This window comes from Halichoeres trimaculatus, unplaced genomic scaffold, assembly GCF_033239565.1.
Source record: "Halichoeres trimaculatus isolate MK-OKI-2021-1 unplaced genomic scaffold, fHalTri1.1 fHalTri1_scaffold_20, whole genome shotgun sequence".
Classification (NCBI taxonomy): Eukaryota; Metazoa; Chordata; class Actinopteri; order Labriformes; family Labridae; genus Halichoeres; species Halichoeres trimaculatus.
In genome coordinates, this window is record NW_027437198.1 from 14,192,020 (window position 1) to 14,211,580 (window position 19,561).

At 42.3% G+C, this 19,561-nt stretch overlaps 2 protein-coding genes across 3 annotated transcripts; one reads left to right on the forward strand and one right to left on the reverse strand.

Annotated features, from left to right (window-relative positions):
* Positions 1-1,869: 1,869 nt before the first annotated feature.
* On the forward strand, positions 1,870-12,113 carry sgsm3 (small G protein signaling modulator 3). The gene is made up of 21 exons (XM_074696194.1): positions 1,870-2,077; positions 4,876-4,944; positions 5,963-6,048; positions 6,307-6,367; positions 6,912-7,123; positions 7,246-7,353; positions 7,769-7,912; positions 8,051-8,246; positions 8,358-8,503; positions 8,601-8,834; positions 8,938-9,120; positions 9,227-9,382; positions 9,459-9,513; positions 9,610-9,659; positions 9,819-9,971; positions 10,065-10,135; positions 10,265-10,313; positions 10,437-10,522; positions 10,675-10,797; positions 10,932-10,992; positions 11,163-12,113. The coding sequence occupies exons 2-21, from the start codon at positions 4,938-4,940 to the stop codon at positions 11,244-11,246; spliced, it is 2,265 nt and encodes a 754-aa protein (XP_074552295.1). The 5' UTR covers positions 1,870-2,077; positions 4,876-4,937; the 3' UTR covers positions 11,247-12,113.
* Positions 12,114-13,227: 1,114 nt separating this feature from the next.
* Positions 13,228-19,069, reverse strand: gtpbp1 (GTP binding protein 1). 2 transcript variants are annotated; one of them, XM_074696195.1, is made up of 14 exons: positions 18,604-19,067; positions 16,891-17,002; positions 16,504-16,684; positions 16,212-16,395; positions 15,944-16,108; positions 15,725-15,848; positions 15,484-15,598; positions 15,262-15,406; positions 14,972-15,154; positions 14,758-14,893; positions 14,437-14,615; positions 14,108-14,272; positions 13,820-13,870; positions 13,229-13,366 (listed from the first exon to the last, which is right to left on the reverse strand). In XM_074696195.1, exons 1-14 carry the CDS (start codon positions 18,799-18,801, stop codon positions 13,247-13,249), a joined length of 2,058 nt encoding a protein of 685 aa, XP_074552296.1. In that variant the 5' UTR covers positions 18,802-19,067; the 3' UTR covers positions 13,229-13,246. The 2 variants fall into 2 exon arrangements, with proteins under 2 accessions (XP_074552298.1, XP_074552296.1); XM_074696197.1 differs by lacking the exon at positions 13,820-13,870 and having other exon boundaries at positions 13,228-13,366; positions 18,604-19,069.
* Positions 19,070-19,561: the final 492 nt, after the last annotated feature.

Below are 19,561 nucleotides of genomic sequence, written 5' to 3' on the forward strand. Positions count from 1 at the left end.
AGTGGAAATTCAAATGTATGAATATTAATTAAAGAGACTCAGTCATCACTTTTTTTTGCTTTTTATACTTATGCAAATTTTTTATGTTAATGGAAAATAGCCGTGACTTCATATAGTTGTTGCTCTTGCATGGATGCTCAAACTTATGAATGAGAAAATATGGTGTGGCTGATAATAACCGAAACAAAAGGGATCAATTACATAATCTTTATAAACATTCTGTTGCATGTAGCCTCAAAGGCATAGTGAGGGTCATTAAAAAATAAGAGGAGCAAAACATCAGAAGGTCAGCTCTTCTAATAAATGTCTCATAAGAGGTGTATCTTTTCCATGAAGTATCATTCAAAGTGAAAAATAAAGACAAGCGCTTTACAGTTTTATTCAGTTGCTTTGGTATATTTCTCAAATCATCCTCTCTACTTGCAAAACAGTAAGTGCATTTCTCAAAACACTTCATACAAATAGCAAAACACCATGGATTACCTGCAAAAGCCAGTCTCTTTCTCAACATCTTAGTATGCCTTGTATGAGTAGTATGAGTAATATGTCTAGCATTAGTAGTATAAGTACTGTGCCTAGTATGAGTAGTACAAGTAGTATTCACAATTTGAGTGTAATGCCTTGTACAAGTAGAGTAGTATGGCCAGTATGCCTAGAATGAGAATCATTACAGACGCCAAACAAGAATCGCAGTAATTAAAACAAATGTTGATATTTCAGAAGTAGAAGTCTGCCTGACTTTCAGAATAAGAATGTACTAAATCTTCAGGTGCCCACATATTTATATCTTTAAACATACTGCTGAGCTGTTTGTTAGGCTAATATATATATATATATATATATATATATATATATATATATATATATATATATATATATATATATATATATATATATATATATATATATATATATATATATATATATATATTACATATTTTCTATATTCATATTCATATTTCTTTCAGTTTTGTGGATAAGCTGTTTTGACTAAAGGAGTGTTTTAGTAGAGCTTTCAATTATTTTAAACTAATAATTGCTTGATAATAATTACTAATGCTGCTCAAGTTAGCTACATGATTACATGTAGCAAATGGCAAAGTGCTGTCCAAATCTGAGTTATACCATTTTGAGCCTTTGCAGACTCATGCACTCAAGCCACTGTCCAGATTATCTTAATTAAGTCCGTGAATGATCAGGGTTTAGGGGGTAATAGGTAGGTAGAGCGTCAGCAAGCCAGTGTGTTTGTGTTTGCTGGTTTGTTGAAGACCCTTGAATGAATGGAACAAATGATGATGCGTTCTAGTCCCTCTTGGATACTCGGGGTTCCCCAACTGAGCAGGCAGTCGTCTGACTTCGGCCCGTTTACAAATCTTAAAATGTTGTGTGAAAACGCAACAAAGAAACTAAATTGTTTTATATATTTTGTTGTTTTGTACCTAACAGGGTTACATGACTTTACGCAAGCTCATTGTGCAAAACGTGAATAAAGCAAAGAGAATTATGATTATGGCAAAAAGTACTTTGTGAGCAATGTTTCTGGCCATCGGTAATAACATTAATGGTAGCAATCATATTTTTAAAAAAGTGTTCTTGAGCTTTGTCAAGTAACAAAGTCCTTCACAAAATTCAGTAAAATAAAACAGACAAACTAACTCAAGGAAATCAAAGACTGAGTGGGACAAAAAGAAATGAAGTGTAAAATAATTATAAAACCTTTGCTCTATTCCTCACTAGCCCTCAATAATTCTTTTTCAAATCTGAAACTAAATTTTCCTACTATTTTGACAGCACACGAATGCAGCAGAGTGTCGTGTCTCTACGTCATCTTTTCCACTGCGGATGGATATTTCAAGTGATTCGTGTAGTTCCGGGATGAGGACCTACTTTTCAGGATGGGGAACCCGTTAAAGGTGTAGGGATACGTCGGAGCGACACGTCGCTAGCAGGTGCACAACGCACGGAAATCACCATAATCGAATGATGGCTTAGCGTACAATGCTTTCTGTTTTTTTCACCGGCTGGAACAACGTCTTCCAGGACCAAGGGCGTGTGCTTTAACGGGGATAATGTCACGGTAAGTCCGCTGTGTAACTGTATGAGCATAGCATGAAAAGCTAACAGCTGACAACTCAGGCTGAATACATCACAGAGGTTAATGAGACAGTTTGACAGTTTTAAATTGATGTATAATGTTATTCTGCACCTGCTGTGTGCAGATATTTAACTCTCGATGTAAATGTGTTGTTTAATGGGTTGCAGCTGTAAGAAGAAGTGCTTCTCAGTCAGTAGTCTTTCTACTGTCTCTGACGTCAGCTCGTGTTTGACGTAATGGTTAACAACAATCATCGTTTAATTTCCTACAGCGTTTATAATTACTCTCACATGCAAATAGGTTCTCATTTCTATAATGAACATGGGCGATATTTGCCCTCTTCATGTGTTTGTGTGATGAGAAGTGATGCAGGTTAATTCTTTGGGCTGAGGTGGCTCAGGTGGGCTCTGGACCCCTGTGAGGTACATGTCTGCAGAGCTGGAGGCTGCTCATTCAAGACCCTTAGTGTTTGTGAGGGCACCAGAGGGTGCATTTCAGAGAGGTCTGGTCACGCCTCTTTCTTGGTCATTTCATAAATTGGATTTTAAAGCCTCATTGATGGAATGGTTGAGTGAAAACGACAGCTCACTTGTGACATCTGTTGCAGATTTTCATTTCCCTAAAGCATTTGGTTGAGCTGTTAAACCTTTAGAAAAAAATCCAGGTTAGTCACTGGTTGCTAACATTAATGCTTGTTGTGAATGAAGCTTCAAGAGCACTGCTTTAAGACTGAATGATGAAAAGATGTAATTTTCTATAAAGCTTTTCTCTGCAGGAAAAGACTCTAAAATCCTGGAAAGCAACAGATGTATTTTAAAAATATTGTACCGTACAATAACTTCTGTTATATTTCAATGTCTAAGCTGCTGCTTTGTAGTTTGAAGACAAGCCTTAGTGTGCTCTGATAATTAAACTATAAAAGATCATTCTTAATCCAAACAGAAGCAGAGAGATCTGGGTTTGATTTTTCTGAAGTCCCGATGTGTGAGTGTGGGGTTTTCTCTGTTTGCATTTCCCTGTTGATGAGGAAGTAAGATTGTTGCTCACCCTGATGACGCATGAGTTTGTAGCAGAGACTGTGAATGGATGGGTGGATGTGAAGTGTGTGTGTGTGTGTGTGTGTGTGTGTCTAAATGGTGTTTTCTCAAGCAGGGAGCATGAGTCATGTTGTTGTGGTTACTGTGAGGGACAACAGGAGGATGTGTTTGCAGAGAGAAGGGGGGTTGTGGGGGTCACTACGGCAGCCCTGAAGGACCCTGATGCTCTGCTGCCCTGCAGGATGTTGTTCTTGAGTGGAGCAGGGTGTTGACCAGTGTGTGCAAACACAGGTGAGCTTGGCCACACCTTGAGTGGGGGAGGAAGGAGACAGTTATGGATGTATATAGAAAATCTGAAGCTTCTTTTACCTCCATATACCAAATATACTGGATATGACACACAGTGCAGATTATTGGATGGCCTCTGTTCTTCACACATTAAGTGTAGGATGAGTTTTCAGTCCATACAAGGTCTCCAAACTTCAAGTATTAATTTGCCGATCTTACTTCCACATGGCCATACGTGTTCCTGCCTATTGTCTTGTCAAGCTTGCCTCACAGAGCGACCTGAAGGTGCGAGGGTGTTAACGAAATGCAGCACATTCCTCTCAGTGTGCACAATCAGCCTTTAACTTCTCTATCCTTATCTGACTCTGGAAGGAAATTTGATTTTGGGTTAACTGGTTCATCAGTTCAGTTTAGCACACGCTAAATTTAAAAAGCAGGAACCAATAAACACATATTTAATTTTCTCTCCTGGTTGTTTCAGATCAAACGGTTTAGCCTCCAGCAGCTGAATTTCTAAATTCAGTGGCCGATTTGTGCAACAGTTTGCAGGCGGGTTAAGTTGTGTTGGTTTTCTTGGCAGGTGATTAAACTGTCTTGTGAGGGAGCAACAACCAAGTCCCAGTTTTCCCCCTTGAGCTACACACTCACAGTCAGTCACACACACACACACACACACACACACACACACACACACACACACACACACACACACACACACACACACACACACACACACACACACACATACACACACACACACACACACACACATAGAGTTACACACAGCAAGCCTGAAAGTGTTGGCCACCCTCCAAACCTCAAATTGATTTCTCATCTCTCTTTAAGTCCTAAATCCCTCCTCAGATGTGGCGAGCTCTCTGCTCTGCTGGAATGAATCCTTTTTGGCAGCGTGTTTGCATGCGGCTCAGACTCTTTCTCTGGGTACAGCTGTTGCTCTGTTGTGTCTGCGTGGTTCGATTGTGTGTGGTCGCGTTTCTGTTTGGATATTTACTCTGAATGTGAAAGTGAGATGTCATCAGCATCCTGTATGATTGGGGAAAAAAACTACAAGTGTTTATCTCTTTATGTCTCTTGCAGAATCTCTCCTGCAGTCATATTTGAAGCAGTGTTGTTTCCTGAAGGGATTTGAGATTTAGGATTGGACTCTTGTTTCTTCTCTGTCGGGGATCTTACATCATATTTTGGAACACAGCGGTAGTTTCACAGGAAGAAGGGAGGCACTGTTTGAAGAGAGAAATCAGAAAGAGTTAGATGTGACCGAAGAGATTCCTGAGATTGTTTATAGCGTGTGACTCTGCCTCAGTAGGTCGACGCAGCACTAACACTGTTACCGTTAGTGTACAGTGCACCTCAGAGGCACACAAACACCTTTTTATGCTCTGAAAAAAACACGCCTTTAACAGTTTGCTGTTTCTCCATTTATCATTTTTACAGCAAAGCCACCGTCTGCTGATCTTCTCCAGAGCATCGAAGAGTTTCACTCGTATACTGAAAACATGTCAGGTAAATATTAAATTTCATTTTTAGCACAAGTTTGATTTTAAGTGAGGGCTTTGTCTGCCTATTTCTTACTTCTGTTATTCTCTAAAAACTCAACATTTGATCCATTAAATATCAGATTTATGTGGAAAGGCTTGATTTAATGTCTGATTATATGACTGTAAAGTAGGGCTGAACAGTTAGTCAAATTTAAAACCGACATTGCAATGTAATACAGTGCAATTTTAAAATTGCAAAGGCTGCAATTTGAAAAAAATGTTTTAAAGTGCATTTAAAAGGTGCAATCCACACATTTATTTGTTTCGGTGGTTGAGCCCAAATTTTGTTTTTATTTATATTTCTGTGCTTTAGTTTGTGTTTTGTTACAGAAAAGAGATCAGTGAGACTTTTTTTTTTTTTTTTTTTTTTTTTTTTTTTACATTTGTTATATATGTTCAGTGCACTCCACATGTTGATATATGTCAGTGGTTGAGTCAGAGATTTGGTCTTATTCACATTTCTGCACTTTATTTAGTGTAAGATTCATAAGCGAGAGGATTCCTATTTATTTTTTATGTTACTGTTCATACAAGGCCTGTTGTTCTGCAGTGCTTTGTTCCTTTATCTGATTTTATTTAAGGTAATTAATGATAATTTTATTACACATCTACAAGGCTTGAAGTTAAATCAATCAGTCAATATTCTGCAGTGATTGTAGTAGTTAAATAAAGATATGTTATTCTTATCAATTCATCTCATTCCATCATAACATGTAGACCTGGCCTAGAGGAAATAATTGTTTATAGGTTGACAGTATCCTTTGTCATGTTGGTCATACTATAGAACTGTTTATTGAATGATGTAGAAGATAAACATCCCCCAAAAAATCGCATGCTAATTCTCAATCGCAATATTAGTCAAAAAAAAAAATGCAACTTATACCTTTTAGTATTTTCATTGGTTATGTATTTATGATCCTTTTTCAAGTGTTAAACTGCATTCTAGCTTCCTGTCCTTAAATGTGAATCTGTGTCTGTTTCAGGGACCTACACACCCGCCCCTGGTGGCCCCTTCTCCGCTCTCACACCCAGCATGTGGCCTCAAGACATCCTGGCCAAATACCATCAGGTGAGGACAGGATGATGGTCGTAAGGGAATAAAAAGAGCTGCTGTGTTTGGAAATGTCTGACTTATAAATGAAAGAGCAGCAGTGAAGAAAAGTATGAGGACCGTCTGCAGGGAGTGAAAAAATCTGAAGATAAAAATAACTCAACAAAGCTTCTTCTTCATGTGACTCTGTGACATCTGATATGTTTAAAAGACGCTCTGTGACGCTCCTCTGCGTAGTTTTCCTCTGCTGATGAAAGCGTTTCTCTGTCTCTGCAGAAAGACTCTGAGCAGCCTGAGGTCCAGTATGATGAGTTTGGCTTCAGAGTGGACCCTGAAGGTACTTCACTCACAAAAACACACACATACACACACACACACACACACACACACACACTTACACAACAAATCACTTCCCTGTAGAAAAATTGAAGTAGAGACAAACACAGCGTCCACAGAGCAGGCAGGGTGCATATCTGAATATGCATGCTTCCTTTTTAGTTGTTAACTGAAATAGATCTGTCAAGACCTGGAGCTGTGCATCAGGGGCGGAAAAAACGTCCTTGTCAGAAACTTTGATCAGACAGACTCCATTGGCCGTGTGGCTGTCTCATAGAGAAAGAGGGGTGGAAACACTGAACAGAAAAAAATAAAAATACTCAGAGCTGCAAACATGATAAAGCTGTCAGTGCGTGTTTCCAGTGGGCGTCTCCCTCTGAGGGGGGGAGCTTTATTTCTGTCTCCTTTAGAGACTTTCCGCCTCCCCACTTCCTGATTTTCTGTCCTCCTGGGATTTTTCCCTCTGTGTTCATGAGGCTGACTTTGATCAGCCTCTTGATGTTATTATGACACTTCTGAGTCCTGTTGTCTGTCTCCTCACTTAGATGACGGGAAGTTCCGGTCCTGGCTGGGCTCTGATGGCTCCCCTCAGCGGGAGGACCCTCAGCAGAGACTGCGTTGGCAGGCTCACTTGGAGTTCACCCACAACCACACGGTGGGTGATCTGACCTGGGAGCTCATCGATCCTGTCCTCGCTCGCTCAGACCGCCTGCGCTCTCTGGTGCTGGGGGGCATCCCTCACAGCATGAGGCCACAGGTGAGCAGACGAGGAACAGCTCAAGTTACTCTCTATAGTTAAATACTTTGGGCCTTACATAGCCACTGTGTTTAACGTCAAGGTCACAAACCCTTCAGCTCTTTGAATGTCTCTGTCTGCAGCTCTGGATGCGTCTGTCTGGAGCGCTGCAGAAGAAGAGGAGCTCTGAGATCTCCTACAAAGAAATCATCAAGAACAGTTCTAACGATGAAAACACGACTGCCAAGCAGGTAAAACCTCAAACTGATCATTTTTACTGCGATGCTTTCACATGGAAGCAAAAGCTTTTCAATAGCTTTAGTGCAGTGAAGCACACAATCAGATTAATTATGAAGTTATAAGTTGATTTTGTTGCAGCATTGAAACTTTGTGGAAAAAGAATTTGTTCAATCTCCCGGCTGCTAAAGTTACTTAACATTTTATGTGCAAGATTTATTGTGTAGAAACACGGATGAATGGGTTTATTGGACTGAGGTGAAAGTTGAGGTTTTAAGGTGCACGCAGCAAAGAGATGAATAGACCAAAAATTCACGGATAGCTAAAAATATGAAGCAGGAAGTAGACCCAGTTTAACTGAAGCAGGAGAATTCAAATGTTGCACCTCCTCTGCTGCTCCATGTGACCTCTTGCTCGTCTCACCCTCAGATAGAGAAGGATCTCCTGAGAACGATGCCGACCAACGCCTGTTTCAATAATCTGAGCAGTGTTGGTGTGCCGAGGCTGAGGCGGGTACTGCGAGGCCTGGCTTGGCTTTACCCTGACATAGGGTACTGTCAGGGCACAGGGATGGTAAGAAGACACACACCAAATGACACACATCACCACAAACCAACACACTTAATGGTATAGCCAGCTGACTCAGCATCAAAACAAACTTACAGATATCATCCTCATGTTTCTGTCGTCTTCCACTTTTCCTCCGTGCAGGTTGTCTCCTGCCTGCTGCTCTTCCTGGAGGAGGAGGATGTGCTGTGGATGATGTGTGCTCTCATTGAAGACCTCCTTCCTCCATCCTACTTCTCTTCCACGCTGCTGGGCGTCCAAACAGACCAGAGGGTTCTCCGTCAGCTCATTGTGCAGTATCTGCCCGCCCTGGACAAACTCCTGCAGGAGCACGACATAGGTGAGGGTGAATCTTAGTTTCCTCTCCTCTCTTCTTTCAGATCTTTATTTCTTTTTTATTAAAAAAATGTGAGAATATAAAGTTAGTTTTCTCTTCCCTCCTTTAATCCAGAGTTGTCGCTTATCACGCTGCATTGGTTCCTCACCTCATTCGCCAGCGTGGTGGACATCCGTCTGCTCCTCAGAATCTGGGACCTGCTCTTCTACCAAGGCTCCCTGGTGCTCTTCCAGATCACACTGGGCATGCTCAAGATCAAGGTATGTATTATAGGTATTTAAATGTTTGATTGCCTGTTTATGACAGAATCTGAGCGTTTTCAGTTTTAATCAGCTTGAAATATCTCCGTGGCCTCAGGAAGAAGAACTGGTGTCCTCGGAGAACTCTGCGTCCATCTTTAACACTCTGTCAGACTTACCGAGCCAGCTGAGAGACGGGCCTGCGGTGCTCGGGGAGGCCATGAGGCTGGCAGGGTCTTTGTCACAGGAGACTCTGGAGGCCCACAGACACAAACACCTCGCTTACATCCTCAACGAACAGACACAGATGAACAACGGGAACAACACAACACTCAACTCCAATCTTAACAAGGTCAGCATTTCTAGAAATAAAGAAAACTCAGATGCCTTTTTAACAAAAAGAAACAATCAGAACGTCTGAAAGCATGATTAAAGCTGCGTCTGTTTGTGTTCAGGTGGTGAGGAGACAGTCCCTGCGCAGGAAGTCCACCCTGAGCTCCCTGCTGTTCGGGGAAGATGAAGCTGAGGCTCTGAAGTCAAAGAACATAAAACAGACGGAGCTGGTGGCTGCCCTGCGAGAGGCCATCGCTCGCACCGCAGAACACTTCCACTGCCTGGATCCTCGACACTCCAGCACTGTGAGTTCACATGTTTCAGAAAGACTGAGCACTTCACGGTGAAAGAGAAAACATTTAGGGTTCACTTATAACGATGATCTGGATCTGTGCCATCCTGTCTCTGCAGGACCTGACGCCCGACTACTCCATGGAGAGCCACCAGAGGGACCACGAAAACTTTCTCGTCGTGTCTCGTAACAGACGGAGACGGGCAAAAGCTTTGCTGGACTTTGAGCGACACGATGACGACGAGCTGGGCTTCAGAAAGAATGACATCATCACCGTGAGTCAAGAGGTTCACACCACCTTCTTCCCTTCATGTACCAACCTCTGTGTCTCATCCTGTGTTGTTGTTTTAGATCATCTCACAGAAAGATGAACACTGCTGGGTTGGAGAACTCAACGGTCTCAGAGGTATGTTCTTATTTTTTGTAGTCAGAATATTTTAATCCTGTCTCACCTGTCCTTTAGCTCCTCTCACCTGTTTTTTTCCTGTGTCTCTTGCTCCAGGCTGGTTTCCAGCTAAGTTTGTGGAAATCCTGGATGAAAGAAGCAAAGAGGTCAGACACTCTGAACGATCCAAATGTCTTTGTTCTGACTTTGATTTGCTCAGATTATCTCCCTTTGATCCCAAACATGTGATGTTTATTAGTTTTAGATGGAATTTCTGCTCAAAATCACATCACTGAGCGCTTCTTCCTTTGCTTTCTTCTGTTCAGTATTCTTTAGCTGGTGACGACTCGGTGACAGAAGCGGTGACAGATCTGGCCCGGGGCACACTGTGTCCTGCCCTGAAGGCTATATTTCAGCATGGTTTGAAGAAACCGTCCATACTAGGAGGGCCGTGTCACCCCTGGCTCTTCATAGAGGAGGTAGGGAAGCTTTTACTGAAACTACATATCAAAAGGTCTGCTACTGTTTTCTCAAATCCTCTGAAGCGTCTGTTCTTCTCCTGTTTTCTTCAGGCGGCCAGCAGAGAGGTGGAAAGAGACTTCAACTCTGTTTACTCCAGACTGGTGCTGTGCAAAACGTACAGGTACAACCATCTTCTCTTCATACAGCATCTTTGAACTCAGTCATTTAAAGATTGAGTGATAATAAACGTATATTATAATTAGACATAAATTATCATTGAAACTTTTTTGTTTTGTCTTGTTGTTAAAAGGTTAGATGAAGACGGAAAAGTTCTCACACCAGAGGAGCTGCTCTACAGAGTGAGTCAGCTGTCAGACTCTGTGTTTCTAAATTATTAAATCTCCTGTAGCCTTTTCTGTAAATTCAGGTTGTGTGAATAAACTGTAGGAAGAGTTTCAGCGCCCTCTGTCTGCTCCCTTCAGGCGGTGCAGTCTGTCAACATGAGCCATGACACCGCACATGCTCAGATGGACGTCAAGTTTAGGTCTCTTGTCTGCGTTGGACTGAAGTAAGTTTCAATACCTGATAAACACACAAAGAAGGTTTTCTTTATAGAGATTATTCCTGAAAGTCTTGAAATGTTGGGGGACAGGGGAAGGGCAGCGTTCACACCATCACCCACTCTGTTAACAGTTCATCCACATGTGTTTACTCCACCAGTGAGCAGGTGCTGCACCTGTGGTTGGAGGTGTTGTGCTCCAGCATGGCTGCTGTGGAGAAATGGTATCAACCGTGGTCATTCCTCCGCAGCCCAGGATGGGTTCAGATCAAGTGTGAGCTCAGGTGAGACACGTCAACTTAGGGGAGAACGTTAAAACTCTACACAAAGAGGTCGGCTCACAGAAACGGTTGTTCTGATCCACATTACAGTAACTTAATACAACAAATACTAACTGTTTGCCCCTCGTCTTCTTCAGGGTGTTGTCAAAGTTTGCCTTCAGCCTCTCTCAGGACTGTGAGCTGCCTGATAAGAAGGAGGTGAGTCAAACATCACTGAAGGCTGTATTATTTATTTTGCTCAACAGATAACTGATGACTTATGTAAATTCAGCCCTTTTGATTTAATATGGATTAATTTTTCACATCAGAAGACGATGTTATTTTGCACTTGCTCTTAATGATTTTCGTCATTAATTCGTCTTTTCCAGGAGAAGGAGCAGAGGCCACTGAAGGAGGGAGTCCAGGACATGCTAGTGAAGCATCACCTCTTCAGCTGGGACATCGACGGCTAGAGACAGCTCCCCAACCAATCAGCTGAATCCTTCCCTCTCCTGTGTGTCTGTGTTAACTTCATGTCTCCTGTTTCCTAAAGACTGTCCGTCATAAATCTGACTGGGTGTAAAGTACGAGACTACTTCACAGACCTCTGTCTGTCTCATCACTATCAGACTGTCACAGGAGCAGCTTGTATGTGCTGAAGCATTTATGCGTTTGAGTGCTGCATACTTTATTGAAACCCTGATGAGGAGGAGGGTGCACTCCACAGTGAGTAAAGAACACCTTTACCTGAGTGACTGGGTGCTCTCTGTTGGTGTCCTAACAGAGAGTAAACCTCCAGCTTGTTGCGGCTTACTGATACTCTTGATTCAGAGCAGGATTAAAGATGTTCAGCTTGTGATGAAAACACCAAATAAATCTGAGGCCACATCGATCTGCAGACAGAACAGTCCTGAACACTGAGCTGCAGAGTTGTATCTCAGTATCATGAGTCCACTACATATGTTCCATGAAATATTAATGTTGCACATGCCAAGGAAAGCCTTTAAGCTGTTCTAAAGGATGCTGGGTCATTGTGCTACCTGTATGAACAATGTGCACAAGGCAGATAATGTGTGTTAAAGCTACACTCAATATAAGTTACATTTGATTTCTAATGTTTGTTTTTGTATATAAAGTAAACATATGTTGATGGTGTCAAATGTGCTCCTGAAAGTTTAAGTCAGAGCATCCCTCAAATGTTCAAAATGACCTTTAGTCCTGACTAAAAGCTGCACATGCAATCGAAAAAGGAGCTGTCTCATTTATTTATTGTTTAGAAAAAGGGAAATTCGCACATTTAATCCTTTATAAGACACAGGATTGCTTTGAGTTTGTTAATCCTCCACAGAACTGAGATGTGTTACACTTTAAGTTGCATTTTTAGTCATTTTTTTATTTGATTTGAATTGTTAACTATGACTCCTTGATCGGCAGGGAATGCAATCAGTTTAGCCTCTTGATTTATCTGACTAAGTGTAGCGATGGTATGATGAGAGCCGTTATGTGAAATCAGCTCAAATTAAACTTTTTTTTTTATGAGTACATAACAGAGGATTCAACTTTGAAAATTCACAATGAGGAGTTCTGACAACAAAGCAGCAGAAGTAGAGTAAAGCTTGTTTATTGACGGTCAGTTTTCTAGCGGCAGATTGTTTAAAATGTCACAACATGTTTACGGCAACAGGCTCTAACGCATGGATACTAGAGTTACATGTAGCACTGCTGGTCGTGCATGTTTTATAATGTGAGGACATAATGCTCTGTATCTGTGTGAACACGACTGATGAGGTCTAAAACATGAAGGAGGCAGATGATGGAAGAGGGAGAAAGTGAAATCTGAACCCATCCAAAGAGAACGTTTCTGCATGTTTGTCAAATAAATAAGTGACAGTTATAAAACCCTAACAGCTTATATTTTCATGTATCTAGAATGTCAATCATCATGTGCCCTCTTGCTACATTCATTAATGATTTGCATACAGTTTATACAACAGCATCTTCCAATCCGAGCACAACTAACAGCTAATTTACAGAAGCAGTATAAATAGTACATTAAACGTATTTCATTGCGAACAGACGGGGAATGCTGGGGGAGTTCCATAAATAGCTGCTCATGTTGGTACCAGACCCTCAGTTCCCTCCCTGCTTCAGACGCCGAGCAAGAGAAGAATCTGGATTAAAGTACACCGCCCTTAGTGAGGCCTACTTCCTGAGGCAGCCTCACAATCATCCCGACCTTCACCAAGTAAAGGCAGTGGACTCAACGTCTCGTTAAGGGTGTGTGCTGTGCGGTTTGGGACGCACCCCCCCTCTGTGTTCCCTTTAAAAAAAGAAACTAAAGCAACCAGTGTAAAAGGCAAGGAGTAAGAAGAGTGAGGAGAGTGTCAGTGCAGACGTCTGATGGTCTGTGGAATGAAGACACTTGGTGGAGTGACAGCAGAGAGGGAGATTCGGTCAGGACAGGAGGGGCCCTTTAAGAGCCTGCAGGTCCTGATGATGAGGAGGGAGCTGCTGTGGAGTTACTGTTGCTGTTCTGCCCTTTTCCTTTGTGCCGCTGACCGCCCCTCCTCCTTCCACCTCCCCCAGACTTTGGCTGCAAGAGAGAACCAACAACTCATGAGGGCGCTGCTGAACTAACGTGTGCATGAAGGTAAAATTATGTCCACTCAAATTCTATTTCTCTGACACTTATTTAATGAGAAGATAAAGATTGCAGGCGTTGGTATCAGAACCACCCTCTTTATATGAAGCTTTCACTCTTCGACCTCCCTCTATGACACACTGAGCAGATCACACTAGAGGGGGAGGTCGGTGTAAGCTTCTCTGTTATCTTTTACACCAAAGGCTCTGACCAAATGTTTGCTGGCTGATAAAAGCTGCCACTTCCCCCAAAGTTCAACATTTTATCGAGTAGAGCTCTGAGTAGTCACATAAAGAGTGTATTATTTTCAGGAGAAGATGCTGTGGACTGTTCTGCTCATTCTATCTCCCCCCTTAAGGAAGAAATAAAAACTCATTCAGTTCATTTTGAATCTGCCTCTTTTACCTTGTTCTCTTTGTTGCCCTCCTTTAACTGAGGGTCTTCATCTCCCTCTCCCTGAGGAAGCCGCCACGCAAGCACAGGAGAGGGAGAGACAAAGTGATGGAGCATTTGAAAAAAATGTTAGGGATGAAAAAATAAGAGAGCGATGGGGGAGATGTTGTACAGAATTAAAATAAGAAAAGAGAAAGTGGTTAATCAGAAAGGAGAGACAGTTTGACGTCCAGACAAACACAAGAAGATCTCTAAAAACTAACAGCTTCGCAGGTTTTAGTTTACCATCTGTTTTCTTACCGGCTGTGTCGCCATCGTTGGTCCTGCTGACGGTGCTATCGTCGCTGCGTCGTCACCTGCTGCCGCTGTGCCGTCCTCTTTTCGGAGCGGAGCCTTTTTCGTTGACTGCATTTTGATTTGCGGAGGTTTGGAGTTTGACGGCATATTATTGGTGGATTGCAACAACTGAGGAAGAAAATGCACGCAATACTTCAATTCCAACAAACTGTACACCTTTACAGATTCCAGTTAAAGTAAATGTCTCTGTTTCATAAAGGCTTCTGAAACAGGCGCATCACTGAATTTCAGATGTCTCTGAGTCACTCTCGCTCTCCTGTTCCCTCCTGTACCTTGGTGATGGTTCCCACAGCCTTGGTGCGTCCCTCCCTGAACACCAGCCTCTGGTCACAGTGCAGGTACTCAGGAGTTTTGATGAAGCGGAAGTGGACTGAAGCCTTGTCCCCGGTCCTTAAGCAGTCTCTGTTCATGGACAGGATGGTGGCAGTTTGTCGTATGCTGCCGCAGTGGACTGAGGATCGGTGTGGATAACAGAGATGACAGATTAAAAAACAACAATAATGTGTGAAGCCGCTTTAATTTCTCATTTCCAAGGGGTTTTTTTTCCAAGCAAAGAAGGCTAATAGACTGTTCACTGATTCCCTGTTACCCACCCATGGCCTGGTATCTAGGGGATATCGTGGTGGGATGATGCAGCACCAGGATCTCAGCCTCAAACTCCCAGGTAGCCTGTGGGCACAGCCTCGGGGAAACCATCACCATGCCTTTCCTTATGGATGAGCGCTTGATCTTTAGAAAGAGGAACATGTTCTTTGTTTAACACAGTGTGCTAAGTCAGATATAAGTACCAGGAGGAACTTGACCCACCTTTTTCAGAGCAAATGAAGCCGTCTGACCCCCTCGGACCTCCTTCACAGGCATCCTCTTGCGGTGGATTGATTTGACGGCGATGGAGATGAAGCTGCCCAGAGGGTCCGGCCCGAGTAGCATCGTATCATTAAGGCGTATGAGTCCACGTAAAGTAGTTCCTGACACCACTGTTCCCACTCCCTGAGACAGAGACACAGGTGTTGGTTTTCATCCTGGTCACCAACATGTGACCTGTGGAGTGATTCTTTGAACGTTCAAAGATACAGAACTATTAAAGGTCAGAGTACCGGCACAGAGTAGGTGTCGTCTATCTGAAACTCAGCGGGCTGGTCATCTCTGTATGAGGTCCTGGAGGAGAGCAGGTTCAGAAACATCTTGAGCAGGTCCATGTTCTCTCCACTGACATTGGAGATCTGGAAGATGGGACACATCCTGGAGGGACGCAAAACCACAGGTTACAGAGAAGAACTCTCACTCTAACTCCGACCAGACTTGAATAAAACCAGTACCTCTCTGAGCTGAAGTTCGAGGCTGTGACTATGACGTCATCCTTGTTCTGCACCAAGACGGGGATCTTCCTGCAGCCTGGGGACTTCAGTAACCTCTGCAGCAGCTTCAGTGTTTCTGTTACAAGAAAAGCAAAAAGTGGAGAAATTAAAACTAAAACTGCAACAAAGACTCAGGGTGCAACTACAAATTTTCAAACACAAGCAGACAGAAATGTATAGAAAATGACTCTGGAGGACAGACCTTGCAGGATGTTGGCTGGACACATGTCTATCTTAGTGACCACCACAAACACAGGCACATTCAGAGCCAAGGCCAGACCCAGGTGCTCTTTGGTCATCCCAACAATACCCGCATTACTGCCCACCTGGTCAGAGAGGAACAGAGGATGTTTAATATAATATTTTGACATGAAAAACAGGAAGTTAGTGTGTTATTCCGGCAGCGTGGTTGCTCTCTGACCATGAGCATGCAGAAGTCAGGCAGGTGTCCAGTCATCCCAAACACGGTGGTCTTGAGGTATTTCTCATGGCCAGCCAAATCTATAAAGGTGATGACTTTGGAGGACTTCTCACAGATTTTGGTCCAGTCAAGGCTTCCACCATGGCTGTCAGGTTTATTCACCACCTGAGCCATAGAGAGAGTTGATCATAAACACTCTCAAAGATTTCAAACAATCTTTCTTTCAGCAGTGCATGAACCAGCAGAGTTTTATGCCCAGCAGCATCACCTGTCCCTCCTGGTCAAACCCCAGGATATCGTTGCCAACGCTGCTGGTCCTGCCACTCTCCATCTCGTGCTTGTGTCTGAAGAGCTTCTGGCGAGCAAAGCCTCTGCCGTTGTCCAGCTCTCCATGTGTCAACACTCCCAGCAGAGTGCTCTTACCGGCATCCACATTGCCCACCACCGCAACCCTGACAGAGGGATCGAGATACCAAAACATCACCAGACAGCAGCTGTAACTATGCATCATAAAATAAATCTTAACCATGACTCCTTCATATCCGTCTCTGATCACTCACCTGACCTCCAGGAAGTCCAGCTCCCCTACACGCCTGCGAATAAGATAGTCTCGAACCAAACCGGCAGCCTCGTTGCGCTCTCTCAGGGGAATGAGGTCAGCATCAATTTGCTCACACATTGAATGAACTGTGGCTATAGAGGCCTCCATGTCCTTCTCATCCAAACCCCAGTCACCTCCATCTGCAACACAGAGATGGAGGAAAAGGATGAGTAAGATGGAACCAAAATAAAAAAAACACTCATATAACAAGACTGAAGAAATCTTTTAATTAGGAGGAGAAGAGTCTTTAAGTACTTTGTGTAAGCCCAGGTGCTTTTTGGTTTAATCATTCTAAATGAACATTTCTTTGATGACCTCAGCATGTGAAAAGTTTGTGTTTTCTCACCTGAGCCCATCCCGACCACATAGATGGTCTCTCCACATCCCTCCTCCATCCTGTCTCGCAGCTGGCGAAGTAATGAGTCATACTGCTCTCCATTTGGACTAACAAGAGCCAGCTGATTGGAGCAAACATGAGGAAGAGAAACAAACGGAGGTAATTAAAGTTTTGAGAGTTGTCTACTTGTGGAAAAGTTACTTTACATTTAAATGCAAGCCCCAGAATAAAGTAAACCTGGAAAGCTTAAAGCTGCTCTCAGTGCACAAACACAGCTGCGTCTGTTCCCATGAAGATATCCAAGGACACATGTGAATGCAACACCCTGCTGACGGACACGACCTACATTATTATCAAAGTTTGGCCACCCTCATTTCTTTAAAAGAAAGCTACGATCCAGACACTTTGGAAGTAAACATTAGAGGCTGAAAGTTGAAGAGAGTCCCCTTGAACCCAGTTATAACAATGAACAGTGATAATACTTGGGTAAAGCTGCACCAATTATTATTTGAATCTTTAAAAACTATTAAAGAGTATCTAATGAAAATCATCTTTGCTTTGTAAAGTTGTCCATAAAGGTATCATTCCAGCTTTACAGTAAGAGCAGGTGTAATGGAAGAGAATAATAATACATCATATCCAGCCAAAGGTGAAGCAGGAACCACCTTCCTGATGCAACCCTGTGAAATCTGAGGGATGTAACATTGCTGTGATGTGAAATTTGACCCCTACAGCCACAGCTCATTTCATTATCTGATTTACTGAACAGATGGACAAACATGCCAGTCTAACTGATAACAGGTTTAGATACCTGTGTTATACTTAATTAGCTTACACCATCTTTGAGCAAGTACTTCAGTTTCACAGGTTAAAAAAAACAAACAAACAAAAAAAAAAAACAAACAAACCTGAAACTTTGATTTCATCTATTTCACATTATATGATTTTAAGAAATTGCTTCTTAAGTCTCTCAAGCTGCTTTACAACCACAAACTCAGTTAGAATACACAAATATAATCACCTTTAAAGCACAAATAATTAGAAAAACAGTCATATTTAAAAAGGGGGAAATAAAAACCTTAACAAATCTCATCCAGTCTTTGTATTTACATGAATATTTTTTTGAGAAAAATCTCTTATATATTGGGTTGGCCAAACTGTAAGTTAATATCAAGTGCCTGTAGATACCTGTGCTTTCCTTATATCATGCAATTCCTTTCAGTAAATACACACAGGAATGCAGTCTGGTGCTTTTTCTACCTGTTTATTGTTAAAACCTGCAGGACAGGTAGTGGTCAAACCAACCTGACCACATCATATAGCTGCACTGCAGTGTTTGTATAAGTGTTTACACATGTAAACCCTGTGTAACAATTTATTTCACAACAGACACATTAATGTTGTACTGCTTAGCTCCGACGGATGGGGTATTTTAACGTTTAGAGATATAGTTTGGTAAAATACAGTAAGCTGAGGTTCTGCTGATATAAACAGTAATGTTAGCGTTAGCCGCTGCAAGCTATTTTCCTCAGACGTTAGCAGAGCTAATCTCTGTAGAATTTAAAGTCAGTCTTATATAAATGTAGTAATAACACTGTGGATACAACATGTAACAGAAAACAGTAGTTAGTAATTACACAGTTATTTACAGAGCACACTCAGTTGTTTCATTCATTCATCTCCAGCAGCTGCTAACGCTAGCTTAGCATGGCCTAGCTTTACCTTGTTGGTAAAATCGACCCCTCGCTCCTCGGTCTCGCCATTCATCAAGTCCCCGTCCTCGAAGCACTCGTCCCCGGTGTCGTCTCCTCCGCATCCTCCCCGGTCTGGAGCAAATATACTGGCCGGGACTAAAGCGTCAGCCAGCGGTATGGAGCCCGGGGTTATACCCGGCTCATGCGCTGCCGCTATTGATGCCATTTTTATCCCAGCCTTGCAGAGATAAAATTTAAGCTGTTGTTATAAGGGTTAGTGATCAAACACATACACACACACACACACACACCCACTGCACACCGCAACCTGCAGCGAAACGTCGGTAAAATGCACCAAACTGTAAAACTTTAAAATCAATCAGGATTGCTTTACTTTTACAATAACAACAACAGACTGTGAGTTAATTTCTGCAGCCGTTCAGGCCATTTAAAAATAAAATTGGTGCCACCATCCTATCAATATTAACAACGAAGGTGTGTTTTAGCCCGCCTTCGTGCTCCTTCTCCTCCAATAGTGTTGCAGTGTGGATCAATATGTTAACAGAGGACCAATCACAGAGGGGGGGCCGTTCATATGATTACATGTTGGGACAGTCCCCTGAGCTACAGGGCTGGAGCTATAATGCTGCAATCCCTGTGTAATACTGATCTATTACATGATACACAAACAAACATCTGCTATCTCTGAGTAAATTACCTTATTATTAATATATATATGTATGCTCCCATCAATTATCCTTTTTTCTTGACCTGAACCTGTTTTTAATCCATTAGATTTTCTCTCGAAACAGGTGTTTGCCCCAAAAGAACTCCAGCTCGGTAAAAAGTGTAAGATAAAACTTAAATAACTCTTAGAACTATTTATATATAATAAAAAATGGCCTTAAATGAATTATAATCAAAACTTAGGATGACCTTTTATACGACTTGTTTAAAAAGTCAGAAGAAGAATTATAAAATGATAT

Coding starts and splice junctions, on each gene's coding strand:
- sgsm3 (XM_074696194.1), top strand. Junction 9,383..9,458: donor GAAAGAATGACATCATCACC/GTGAGTCAAGAG, acceptor TTGTTGTTTTAG/ATCATCTCACAGAAAGATGA. Junction 9,972..10,064: donor CCTGGCTCTTCATAGAGGAG/GTAGGGAAGCTT, acceptor TGTTTTCTTCAG/GCGGCCAGCAGAGAGGTGGA.
- gtpbp1 (XM_074696195.1), bottom strand. CDS start 18,801: ATGGCATCAATAGCGGCAGCGCATGAGCCGGGTATAACCCCGGGCTCC. Junction 15,407..15,483: donor TCGAACTTCAGCTCAGAGAG/GTACTGGTTTTA, acceptor GCGTCCCTCCAG/GATGTGTCCCATCTTCCAGA. Junction 14,273..14,436: donor CTGTGGGAACCATCACCAAG/GTACAGGAGGGA, acceptor TTTCTTCCTCAG/TTGTTGCAATCCACCAATAA.